This window comes from Agelaius tricolor, unplaced genomic scaffold (genome assembly GCF_023055355.1).
Source record: "Agelaius tricolor isolate 1412-34295 unplaced genomic scaffold, bAgeTri1.0.p SCAF_12, whole genome shotgun sequence".
Classification (NCBI taxonomy): Eukaryota; Metazoa; Chordata; class Aves; order Passeriformes; family Icteridae; genus Agelaius; species Agelaius tricolor.
In genome coordinates this window covers 13,055,646-13,067,583 of record NW_027269272.1, presented here as the reverse complement: position 1 = coordinate 13,067,583, position 11,938 = coordinate 13,055,646, and the positions used below count along the sequence as shown (strand labels likewise).

General features: G+C 41.0%; 1 protein-coding gene across 1 annotated transcript; it reads left to right on the top strand.

Annotated features, from left to right (window-relative positions):
- Window positions 1-248: 248 nt before the first annotated feature.
- On the top strand, window positions 249-11,625 carry PLSCR5 (phospholipid scramblase family member 5). The gene is made up of 8 exons (XM_071437674.1): window positions 249-442; window positions 2,999-3,150; window positions 7,119-7,161; window positions 7,996-8,216; window positions 9,159-9,320; window positions 9,961-10,122; window positions 11,016-11,094; window positions 11,173-11,625. The coding sequence occupies exons 1-7, from the start codon at window positions 430-432 to the stop codon at window positions 11,052-11,054; spliced, it is 792 nt and encodes a 263-aa protein (XP_071293775.1). The 5' UTR covers window positions 249-429; the 3' UTR covers window positions 11,055-11,094; window positions 11,173-11,625.
- The last annotated feature ends 313 nt before the right edge of the window (window positions 11,626-11,938 follow it).

The window sequence follows — 11,938 nt, the reverse complement described above, 5'->3', positions numbered from 1 at the left end:
ACTTCTGGGGATGAGCTGTCCACAACTTCATTGGCTCCTCTGTCTTTACTGGATAGCCTGAAGAAGTGGAGACACAAACACTGAACTAAAAGCAGAATCTTTATATTCTCAGAATAACCACAGACATCATAAAGCAGGATTTTGGTTCTAAGGTGCTCGTTTAGGCGGTGGGCACAGTGCAGCTTTGTCTCTGAGTGCTGGCTGAGCTCTTTTCCCTCTCTCCCCAGCACGGATGGGTGCAGGTCCGGGCGCTCCCCCCGCGGCCGCGCAGCGCTCGGTGCCGCTCCCGCCGCGCTCTGCCGGCGATAGCCTGGACACAGACACCCTCTGAAGTCCCGTGCATGCTGTGAGCCTTGTTTTATTTGCTGCAACAAGAAAAGCCCTTTCTTTTAACCCGGCTTCCTTTGAAGAAGTAACTCAGGAAGCTTCATGGCCTCTCAAGGTAAGTGCATCTGTAGTCTGTATTTTTAGATCGTGTTTACAGAAAACCACAGTCTTGTGCCTTCCCAGCAATCAGCAGTCTGATGTAAGGAGGGTTTCAGGATAAAACCACATCAGTCAAAGCATAGTTGTTTTGTCTTCCTTTAATTTTTCAGCATCCAGCATGCAAGAGGCTCCTAAGGAGACTAAAATCTATAGTAGGATGTTATTTGAATAAAATATATTATAAAATGTTAGTCTCTGCATTCAGTCAGAAAATTTAGTCTTGGTATCTTGGTGCTTAAATCTGTTGGTAGAGAATGCCTGGCAAGGGTGGCTACTGAGCCAAGGGTGCCACTATTTTTGCACACTTCTTCCCTATTTCACTTCGAAAATAGCATTCAAAACTGGCCAGAGACCTGACAACCCCCCATATGAAGAATAATAGCTGAAGAATAACCAAATTTAATCAGAATACTCCTCTCTAGGTGTGTCTGTCACGTACTGACTTCAGCAGTAGCCATTGATTACTCAGAGCAATGGGCAAACGTGCAGCATTTGATCTAAGCAGCCTTCACAATTCATTTTCTCCAGGTTTGCAAATGCTTCATCTAAGCAGAAGGATACAAATCTTTTTCTCTTGAGTGCAGCTCCATGGAGGTCATTCTGTAGGCATGTGCAGAGGCATGTGTTGGCCCTGGGAGTTTCAGCAAAAGTCTCACTATGTTTGCCAAATGCTTCCCCCTCTTTCTTGCCCTGAAACACTCAAGCCATTCTGCATTAGAACACTAAAAGGTACACAGGAGCAGGCAGGTTTTGCAGCCTTGTTTTACTCTTGCAATACAGAGTTTTTTGTTTTAAATTTTGTTCAGCTTTAGCCATTTAAGAGAAATGTGGTTTTGCATATTTTTCCTGTATATCAGTTAGGAAAAATGGTTAAATAGTAATGGTGTGGAATATGGTTTTTAGTATGAAGAAACTGACAATTCACCTCTTTCAGGAATATGCAACTCTACAAATTATGTTTGTACAGTATACTCACTGTATCATATGATAACTTTTAAGGTTCTCCATGCTAGTAATGAAATGGGAATCATACACAAAAATAGACAAAGTGTCAGACTAGCTCAAATTGTCATTAATATTTAATGTATTTACTGTTTGGTTTTTGTATAGCTTAAAATTTGACAGGTAGAACTGCAATTTGTTGTCTTTTTTCCCTCTTTATTATTCAAGAATAACACTAACACTGGGCTACTTCGTGGCATTTCATGTAACAACAAGAGTTACGGCAGTAACAGAACCCTGTGAGGTAAAATGATGCAGAAGAGGATATAAAATATTTATTACCCAGTTATACATTTTTAAAAGCCAGCAACAAATTCAAAGGGGTTACTTCTTCCTGTGGTCTCAGACTTTGAAAGAAAGCAGTGGCTGCAAAGACAAATTAAGATCAAAATATGATTGAATGATGAATCTTTCACAGCGAGTTCAAATAATACTAAAAGATCTCATTTAAACACACAATAGCAAAAAGAGATTCAGACTTAGAGCCAAAATTCCTTCTGGACCTCAAATCCCATTGTGTCCAAGTATTGTCACATGTGATAGAAATGATCAGTTTGGGGACTGCTTTCCTGCCAAATCACAGGGGCTCAGCTCAATACAAGGATTTGCCATTTGGATGGGGAGAGCTTCAGTTTGCTCCTCCTGGTTCCTGCAGAACCAGTGTTGCTGAAGGCCAAGGAACAGTGTACCTGGAAAAACTAGCAGGAATTTTTTGGCAGTCCAGTGGTTAAGGTGCTCCCTGTGCTGTGGGAGAAGGTGCCTGTGCCTGTGGAGCAGAGTGGATTTACAGGTGCCTGTGGCAGTAAATGCTCTCATTGCCTTCACAGCCCTGGCCAAGGTCACCATCACTGTGCCCTAAAGGACTTCTTGTGGTAGCAAACCAGAAAACCCAGCATAATGATGTCTGATCCGTTCATTAAGATAATAATGAATAATACACTATAAGAGGCTGTGTAGACTTTGATATCAGGGTTGTAATATCCAGCCTGGGGAATCTGAGATCCCTGGGAAGGTTATCTCTAATTAAGAGAAATTATGGGTGCCCTCGGGATGCTGGGAAGCATCTTGCTGGGAGCCAGCCCTCAACAGCTCAGGACACACTGGCCCATGGGGCAGCTCACAGGGAGCAGGGCTGGGCCTGTGCTGAGGGCTTCTGGCCACCCTGAGTGTGAGTCCAGGCCAGCTCCAGCCTTGCCACACAGGCTCTGTGCTCACCAGCTGTCAGAGCAGATCAGGTGCCCTCCAAAACCACATCTCCTGATTTAACTTCATTTGCAGTGATTCCTCTTTGCAGTGATTCCCCTTTGCATATCCCAAGGCAGCTTTATAATCAGTGCTCGATGTGTTGGACAATCAGGAGATTCCTTTTGGGTCCTGACCTGAAGTACTGATACAATCACATACAGAATGATGTTATTGTTCCAGCTTTGATCCAAGAAGATCCTAGCTACTCCTTGGTCCTGATATTTCTACATTTTTTCTCTTTTTTTTTTTTTTTTTTTTTCTGCAGAGTCTCAGGGACAAACCAAACTAATCTTTAAGGATTACCTCCCTGGTTCTTCTGACACTCCTCAGCAGAATACACCTGTTGAACCAACAAGTCTCTGGAAGCAAGCATCACACACTCATAATTTGCCACCTGGTCTGGAGTACCTGAACCAGGTCCTGAATCTTTCTGACTGTTAGAATTGTTATGTTTTCCTTTTTTGTTGCTTTGATACCCTGGAGGATGAGGTTGTTTGGGTTTTTCCTCTTGGGGGTGGGGTAGGTTGAGATGGAGAGGCTTTTTTGTTGTTTGATATTACTATGAGATAAGGAACATAGGATAAAGAAGCTTGCCATTCATTTTATAGAAATTAGATGAGCATAAGTCTGAGTGGCTACAAACTGGCATTAACTCTGTGGGAGGAAGAAAGTGCTAATACCTGAGAGAGGAAAATGCTTGAACATGGAGGCAGAGAAGTGGATCATAGGTGGGGAAGAAAAATGAATGCTTAACTCTTCTCCATCCTACTGCTAAACATGTGGCTGTCCCTTTTGCTCTGGGAAATCTCAGCTCCTGGAGCTCAGAGCACTGATGGTCTGCAGCTCTGCTCCACTCTTCCATGCTGAGTAAGGTGTCACATGCCCTGTGCCAGGCCCCCAGCATAGTCAGATCATGATTCTGATACACCTCTGCTGTGTTTGCATTTTGGTGATGCTGGGAAATGTTTACTTCACTCAAGATATGTATTTTAGGCACACATTTCTGCTAGTTTTGTATAGAAGCAGAAATTGAATGTATTTTATATTTGGAGCTAAGTTACCTAGATAGTAATGAAATGGAGAACTCTTCAGAAGCAGTCTTTCATGTGGAGTGATGAGTTTCATTTCAAGATGCCTGAGCACAAAATGATATGTGTTGTCAATTACACAAGCATTTGCTTACAGACCGTGGAAGCTACATTTTTTTAGTCTAAAAGAGATTGTGCTAGTCAGTACTTGGCAAGTTACATATTCAGGCTCCTGTATGAACATAAATTGCACTTCAGATTTACCCAGACAGGGCAGGCAAGCAAATACTGTCACTCCATTTTATAGAAGCTTTGCATCTATAAGACAAAGGAGCAGGTCCCTCTCAGAGCTACAGCTGGAACTGAAGACCTCATTCATGCCTGTTCTTGGCCTGTGCTGCAGCCCTTGCTAAGGATTCTCAGTCTTCTCTGCAGTCTGAAAAGTGGGAAGCGTGTGTGCAGTGCTGCTGGCTGGCATGTTCCCACAGCTCGAGTTTCCATGTGCTGCAGAACCTCTTGGTGTGTGATGCTGGAGCCACACTGGCCCTGTGGCTAATGAAAGGGGCTCCTTCAGCATGGGTGGAGGATAGATGGAGGATAGGATGGAGGATAGGAGAAAGGAGGTCCCACCAGCAGGGAGAGGGCTGCCTGCAAAATGCATGCAGGATTCACAGCTGCAGGTGTAATCCCTTCGGATTTATCCTCATGGACTAAGAGATTTTCACAGAATTAAATGCTTGAATGAAGATGTTTCTAGCAGAACTTGGAAATTATTTATGCTACTGGGAAGATTTCTAAAAGACTGTGTTTCATTCTGGTGCTGTGTGCATTGGGGAAAAGAGGGCCCAAACTCTTGGAAACAGGCACAGAGAGGTGCTACTGGAAGTGCACAGGGAACAGAGAACCTTCTTTAAAACAAGACTCCATCTGTTTTGTCTGTAGACTGAAAAAAGCAGTATTGGAGAGGGAACCGTACTGAGTGCCTAGGAGAGTAAACAAACTGTGGGAAAGAGACATATTTGATTTATAGAATTTTGTTACTAGAAGAAAGATTATATAGAGAGTGGTTGTGAATAAATACAGAATAACAAATAGAAATTATGTTCTCCAGCAGGATTGGGCAAGAGAACTGGATAGATTTGAGAAAGATGAATGTATTTCTCAATAAGACCATGACATGTTTGATTGTGATACAAGAATCCAAATTTGGTCAGTCTCAGAGAGATCCCTACAATCTTATTCTAAATAGCAACAAATTATTCTAAATTGGATGAGAGGAAAGGAAAATGTGTGTCCTGTAGGTAAAGGCCAGCCAACAACATTCCACTCTGTAGATCCACACCCAGAGTGAGTACAGGTGAAGGAATCATTCTGATTCTTGAGGTGCACCAGAGAAGGGCAAAAAACTGCTTCTGCCTCAGCAAACACATCAGCTTTCTATGACGCTTTAATAACTTCCTACAGAAAAAAGTTACCTAAACTTCATTACTGTCTTCCAGATTACAGCCATAGCTCAGAGTAGTTCAATGACCATAACAAAAATCAAATGAGCTTTTTCCCACAGCAGGAATAGACAGGTAAAACCTTGGAGAAGAATGTTTTGAGTATTTCAACTGCATGTTGTGCCACCACTCAGGTTTAACTACTTTTGTAAAAAGCTTCTTTGTTTAGACTTGGTTAGACTGATTAGATGTAAATTTGATGCCCACAGAACTGAATACTGAGAATTAGCTGTGTATAAGGAATTTTAACATATCTGAGCTGAAGGGGACCAGACCCTTGTTAAGCCAAAGGGCTTTAAATGCTTTCAAATGCAAGTGCAGAATTCCCTCAATCCACAAGTGCCCCAATAAAAATGCATCAGAATAACTGCCCTGCAGAAACCAGTGAAAGGCAAAACTGGGATAACAAGTGCTACTGCTGTGTTGTCTCAACATTGTTTATACATTGTGCACAGCAAACCAATCGACCAAAATCACTCAAAGCTTTTAACAATTCAGGGTCATTAATTTTCTTTTCCCTGTGAAAGTCTACATGGGAAAAAGAAATCCATGTTAAAATAAATACTAAAATATTAAAATAGCTCTACCATCTTTAACTTTTTTTTATTGTCTTTCCATCAGCAGAGCCCTTCCCATGAGCTCCAAGAGCTCTCTCATGAGACCCAAACAACAAACAGCAAAGATTCTTGGGAGAATATTTTTACGTCTAAATATTTTTTATTATTTCAATTACTGGCATGCACATTTCCGAGATTAATGAAAGGGATAAAGAAGTTCCTCCTTTTCCCAGCTTCTCCTTGCAGCCTGAACTAGCTGCAGGAGCTGACTAGAAGTGACAAATGTCTGCAACAGTTTGAGTATGTACCAGGCAAGATTTATCAAATTTAAAATATCCAGGCTCTGGAGAGCTGTGCCATGCTGGTCTCAGAAGGTCGCTGTGTGCTTTGTGTCTGCAGCTGTGAGTAACAGCAAAACCCTGTGCCAAGCGTTTCTTCATCAGGAGTTTACAGAAAAATTACTGAAAAGAGATTGGTAAAGCCTAAAACTGTCACATAAAACAGGCATAAAAAGTCACATAAAACTGAAAGGTAGACTGGAATTAAGTCTTGCTGGTTTTATAATGCTAACAACTGTTCTCCACGAAAGAATAATGTTGGAGGGACGATAAGCACAGCAAAGCAAGGTATCACGGCAAGCAGTTTTTCTCCTGCATTTGTAACCAGCTCGTGGTTACAAAGATATTTGTAAAAGACATTTTTAGCCAGCTGAGTGTTTCATTGTTGTTTTGCTCATTCTGGCACTCTGGCATGACCATTGGCCAGATTCGGGGTGCAGGGCTTGTGTTCCTGAGATCAGAGCGTTGAAGCTGGCTTGTGCCATCCTTGGCATCCCCTGCCTGCCTTGCTGGGCTGCTCCAGCAAGGTCCTTTGGGATGTGGCCACTGCACATTTTGACCCTGAGCCCAGGATCATTCACTCCTGCACTGCCATGGTGCCCAGCACCAGCCTTGGGTTTGGGGTGAGGAGCCTCCCCTCTGACAAGGAGAGCAACGGGAGCAAGAGTGAATTCTGCTTTCTGTTTCTTTTGTCTGCCTTATTCCCCCAGTGAGGATTATTTTTCTTTAAGTGTGTGGGTGAATTACAAGGCCACAGCACCTAATGTCACATTCCTCAGCTATAATTTCATAGTGAAGTCCAAAGTGTGACTTGAGATATCCTTCAGGCACAAAACCTGTGCACCTGTGTAAGGAAAGAAATCTTAATCACAGGGGGATGAGCAATAAAAATAGACATGGGACCATTAGCAGCTCCAGACCTATCCAAGACCCATCATCTTGTTTATTTTTTTTAAGCAGCTGGACCAGATAATTATTCATCAGCAAGTGGATCTTCTGGAAGGTATGGTGCAATCCTTGACACCCTTTAGCAGTGCTGGTACATGGGTGTCCCCAAAAGCCATCCAAGTCTTGCCCCCAGCTCACTGAAGTCACTGTGAACCCTCCTGCTGCCCTGTGTCAGGCTGTTATGCAGTGATAAGGGGGGGAAGGCTCACTTTATTGTTTGCCTCTTCTGCAGCAAACTACTGAGGGGTGAGTAGTCTCTACAAATGTCCCAAATTCTCTCCCTCAGACATTTCCCTCTCAGTGTTGTTAAAGCTTAACCCTCTTTCAATGGAATCATTTATCTAACAATAAGTAACATACTACGAGAAACAAGGCAAAGAGAGAAACGAAGGACAGAAAACATAAAATTAAGCAAAAGATTTTATAATTATTTAGTTTCTCAGAATTTCAAAGTAATGAACAAGTATTAAATACTGTAAAATTTTACTACCAGTAAAATACTGTAGAATGTATTTCTCCCATTCAGAATGGTTTTGGCCTGATTCTCAAATAACCTTGTCACTGAGGTGGGGTAGTCTCAGGATGTTACTTTTCACAGATGATAAACCCAGAAAAAGCCCAAACCAAAAACTCAGGATCTGAATTCTCTGTTGCGATATGTACTTTAGTGTACAGCAAATCAAACTCTGAATTGATTCCTTCAAAATACAGACCTGGCACTATTATTTCCCTGTATATTTTCTTTGTGTTGCTACTTCAAAACAATTTAAAAAAATCTTTGTCACAGACTTCTAAAATAAATGCTCATATATATATATACACTAACATTATACTAAAGTAATAACAAAGATTATATTAAGTTAACATTCTGCTTGTTTTGCTTTATTAGCCATACTTGGCACAGAGACCTCCAGCAAATACGAGATAAAGAACCCCTTGGGACAGAGAGTTTACTTTGCAGTGGAAGAGAACGGCTGCTTTGACCGCAAGCTGTGCTCGCCCCTCCGGGCCTTCACCATCAGCATTGCAGATAACGCCGGCCGCGAGGTGATCCGCGTCATCCGGCCCCTGAGGTGCACCAGCTGCTGCTTCCCCTGCTTCCTGCAGCAGGTGAGGGGATCCCCGATGCCCTCTGTCCCAGCATCTCGCTGGGCAGCTCCTCCAGGGTGGCAGGGAGCAATTCAGGAATTCACAGCCCCCTATGGGTGGACACAACTCTTGATGAATGAGTTCTGTTCCCTCCCTTCCTCCATGCTCCCTTCCATAGGACTTGGCTCTGCCTCCTCCCTTCCATGGGACCTGGCTTTGCTGACATCCCACACAAAGCTTTGGTGTCTGGTGATGTCTCTCCAGTCAGGTGGCACCCCAAGATGCTCCTTGCACTGACACAGGCAGAGATCACCCACTGAACTCCAGGATGGGGAAGGATGGAAAGTTTGCAAAGGCCACTGGGGTCTGGGGGTGGGACTTGGAAGCAGATCTCTGAGGAGGCTGAGCCTTCGCTCCATGCATCTGCCTCTTCAGGGCCACGTATCTCTGGGAAATGGCAGAACATGGAAGTAAGCTGCTTGGAGTGAAAAATGCGAATCCCATAGAGCATCAGGTCTTTCCTCTGTATTTTTTGACTCTCCTTTATTCAGACATCTTTCTTGTGTTATGAAAATGGTTTACAGGTTAGCTCATCCACTTACCTTCTTAGCACTTATCCTTGACAGGATTTTTAAAGAAAAAGTCCTTTGGTAGTACAACTACTTAAAATAAGCTTCTAGGATACTGCCTGAATACAATACATTTTTTTCCCGGTTTATAGCTTTTATAAAGTCTTATTGTATGTAAGATGTTGGTTTCTGGTGCAGCTTTTGAGTTTCGTATTGTCCACTGTATTTAACAACACCGTTAGACAGTTCTGCAATATCCAGTTCCATGTTTGGTAAAATGATGTTACTGTATTCAGTAGATAAATATCTTGTCATTATATAAACAATACACTATCACGGAAAAATATATTAATATAAAATCGGCTAAAACATTTTTGTTTTCTTTGTTTGCTAGTTAGAAGTTCAGTCCCCACCAGGTACAGTAGCTGGGTATGTTGTACAGAACTGGGACCCTTTTCTGCCAAAGTTCACCATACAGAATGAAAGTAAAGAAGATGTGCTAAAAATAATTGGCCCATATGCAACCTGTGGCTGTTTTGAAGATGTTGACTTTGAGGTATGTTTTGTACAAGTTTTAACAATTTAAAAGTTTTACTACTTTGAATAAATTTCTCAGGTGAGAGGGAGAATCGGAGATACTTGAAGAAACCCTGAACAGAGTTTTCTGATGTGAACAAAGTGCTTTGCTTTAGTTAAGAATCATAAAGGAATTTTTGGGTTTATCAACTTATTAACTCATTAGCCAAATTAGAAGAGTCCAGTGGGTATTGTCTGAAATTTCAGTATACTGTAAGAAACATGTAAATAACTGCATGATTGAGAACATGCCTGACCCTGAGAGGACAGTGGTCCACATCAGTGGGGCTAGGAGAATATAAAAAACAGGAGAGAGAAAAAAACCCCACAACTCTGTGAAAGAAAGGCAAAACTGTCATAAACTTTCAAGCTTGCTTTCTCCCACTTTTTGTCCGCTCTAAAGATGCTGATATTTCCAAACTTGAGACCCTTTCTTGCGTGCTACTCGTAAAGGGAAATTTGACACTAATAGAACATCGCAGCAATAACAATAAAAGGAGAACCTGACAACTATAGCATACTCAGCATGTCAGGACACAGTCATTAATTCTGTGGAGATGTCATCAGTGTGCACTTGATTTGTTTACATTTATGTCTGTTCCTGTTTTTCCTTTGTGCAGGTAAAAACTCTGAATGAGATGACAACGATCGGCAAAATTTCCAAGTATTGGTCTGGATTTGTCAACAACGTCTTCACCAACACGGCCAACTTTGGGATCCAGGTTCCTGTGGATCTCGACGTGAGGATCAAGGCAGTCATGATTGGTGCTTGTTTCCTCATTGTAAGTGTGCAGGTGGATGGGCAGGTCTATAGAGCTGTGCAGACCAGGGCCAGAGGGGCCCTTGCTGTCAGCTGAGAGCTACAAAAATGAAAATGCGTTGGAAAACCAAATCCAGTACCTATAAGATAAATTAACTAAAACATTTTAATTTTTATGTCAGCTTTTTTTTTTAATGTTCTTAAATTTTTGTTTATTAAACTGTTTAAATAGTATTACACATGCAGTTTGATATTTTGTATGGCAGAATCAAATCTCAACATACATGTCAAACCTACCAAACTCCCCCAAACCCTTTATTGTGTTTGAACAAGTGTATGAACCAAAAAAAAAGTTATATTGTTTCTAATGGTAATTTCAAACCAATTCAACAATTCTGTTGAGTGTTGTATGTAAGACCTTCAGGTCGCATGAAAATTCCTACAAAAATTCTCTTGTGAAGATAACCATAAGAAACAAATGAGAAGTGCTAGGGGTAAATATTCAGTGCTAGGGGTAAATATGAAGTTAAGATGCATGTTTTCTAGAATTAGAAATTGATATTTTCTGTGTAGCTCTTTTGCCAATGTAATTGTATTAACATGAAATGGTTTCAAAATCCTCTGTGATACTTACATCAGAGACAACCAAAATGACAATACTATTTAAATTAATTCAATGAAAAGTGTTTGCTTTAAAATTCCAACAACAAATCAGAAATTTTGCTTTTAGTAGGATAGAAATGACAGTTAAGATTTTGGATTGTCCCCTCCAAAACTGTTTCTCAGTGGCAGCAATGAAAAGTGATTGACTAATATAAATACTTTATGTAACAAAAGCCTGCAAGTAAGACTTTTGATAGTAATTTTTGCATTTTTGTGCCTTCCATATCTAATGCATAGTTTGTTTATTTGTAGGACTTAATGTTCTTTGAAAACTCTTTGGATGGATTATAACAAGATGACAGAAACAATGAAATATGCAGAATGTGTTTCAGTAGGTAAAAATTAACATAAATTTATCTTCCTGCTTTGAAGGCTTATACATTTCTAATTCTTTTTCATTTTCTTCCAGAAATCGCTTGAGCTTTGGACATGATTTTGAACTGCAAAAATCCTTGTTCCTTATAGGAAAAGACAGGGAGCTAATGATGATGTTTATTAAAAGATGTCTCATGTAAATAATAATTTCCCACTTATATTTTTTATGTGTAATAGCTAAACACATACTTTTCACACAGAGCACTGTTGCTTTGGAACAGTGCTATTCTCTGCTTTCTCTTTTGATGTTCCTGTATGGGAAATCATGAAAGATTAGATGAAGGCTTGCAGCATCACTGATGAAAGTCTAAGTTTAGAGAAGCCTTTGATGTTTTGCAAGTGCTGGTACCAGTTTCTAACCACATGAGGGTGTGTTCTGGGGCTTTTGCTTTTTTATAATTTTAGAAGTAATTTTCTGATTTGTTATTTAATTAATAGTAGCAAACTGATTTGAAAGTAACAAATATAAAGACATACCCGATGGGAAGCTGAAGTTATCTCTTCCAGTGAGTTGGAAGAATGGAAGTTACATTTTCTAGTAAATTAATTTTGTGACAAAGATCGTTTTAATGAGTGGCAGCCAGAAATTAGACTTCCAGCCCTACACTTGGGAATGTAAGTTCTACTCTGAAAATCTGGTCTTCCACTATTTGCACTGAAGGCAGGCCATAGATAAAGTTTGAGTGGTGGTCCTCTGTGTGCTGGAGGCTCACAAATCACTTCCCTTTGTACCAGCCAGGGTTAAGGAGCCTTGCTGCCATCTGCTCAAGGCTTTCCTGAAAAGGTTTGTTGCTCTTTGT

What these genes read in the sequence shown, in the direction of transcription:
- PLSCR5 (XM_071437674.1), top strand. An exon ending in TCCCCTGCTTCCTGCAGCAG is followed by an intron (nt 8,217 to 9,158) that starts GTGAGGGGATCC and finishes TTTGTTTGCTAG; the next exon opens with TTAGAAGTTCAGTCCCCACC. An exon ending in TTGAAGATGTTGACTTTGAG is followed by an intron (nt 9,321 to 9,960) that starts GTATGTTTTGTA and finishes TCCTTTGTGCAG; the next exon opens with GTAAAAACTCTGAATGAGAT.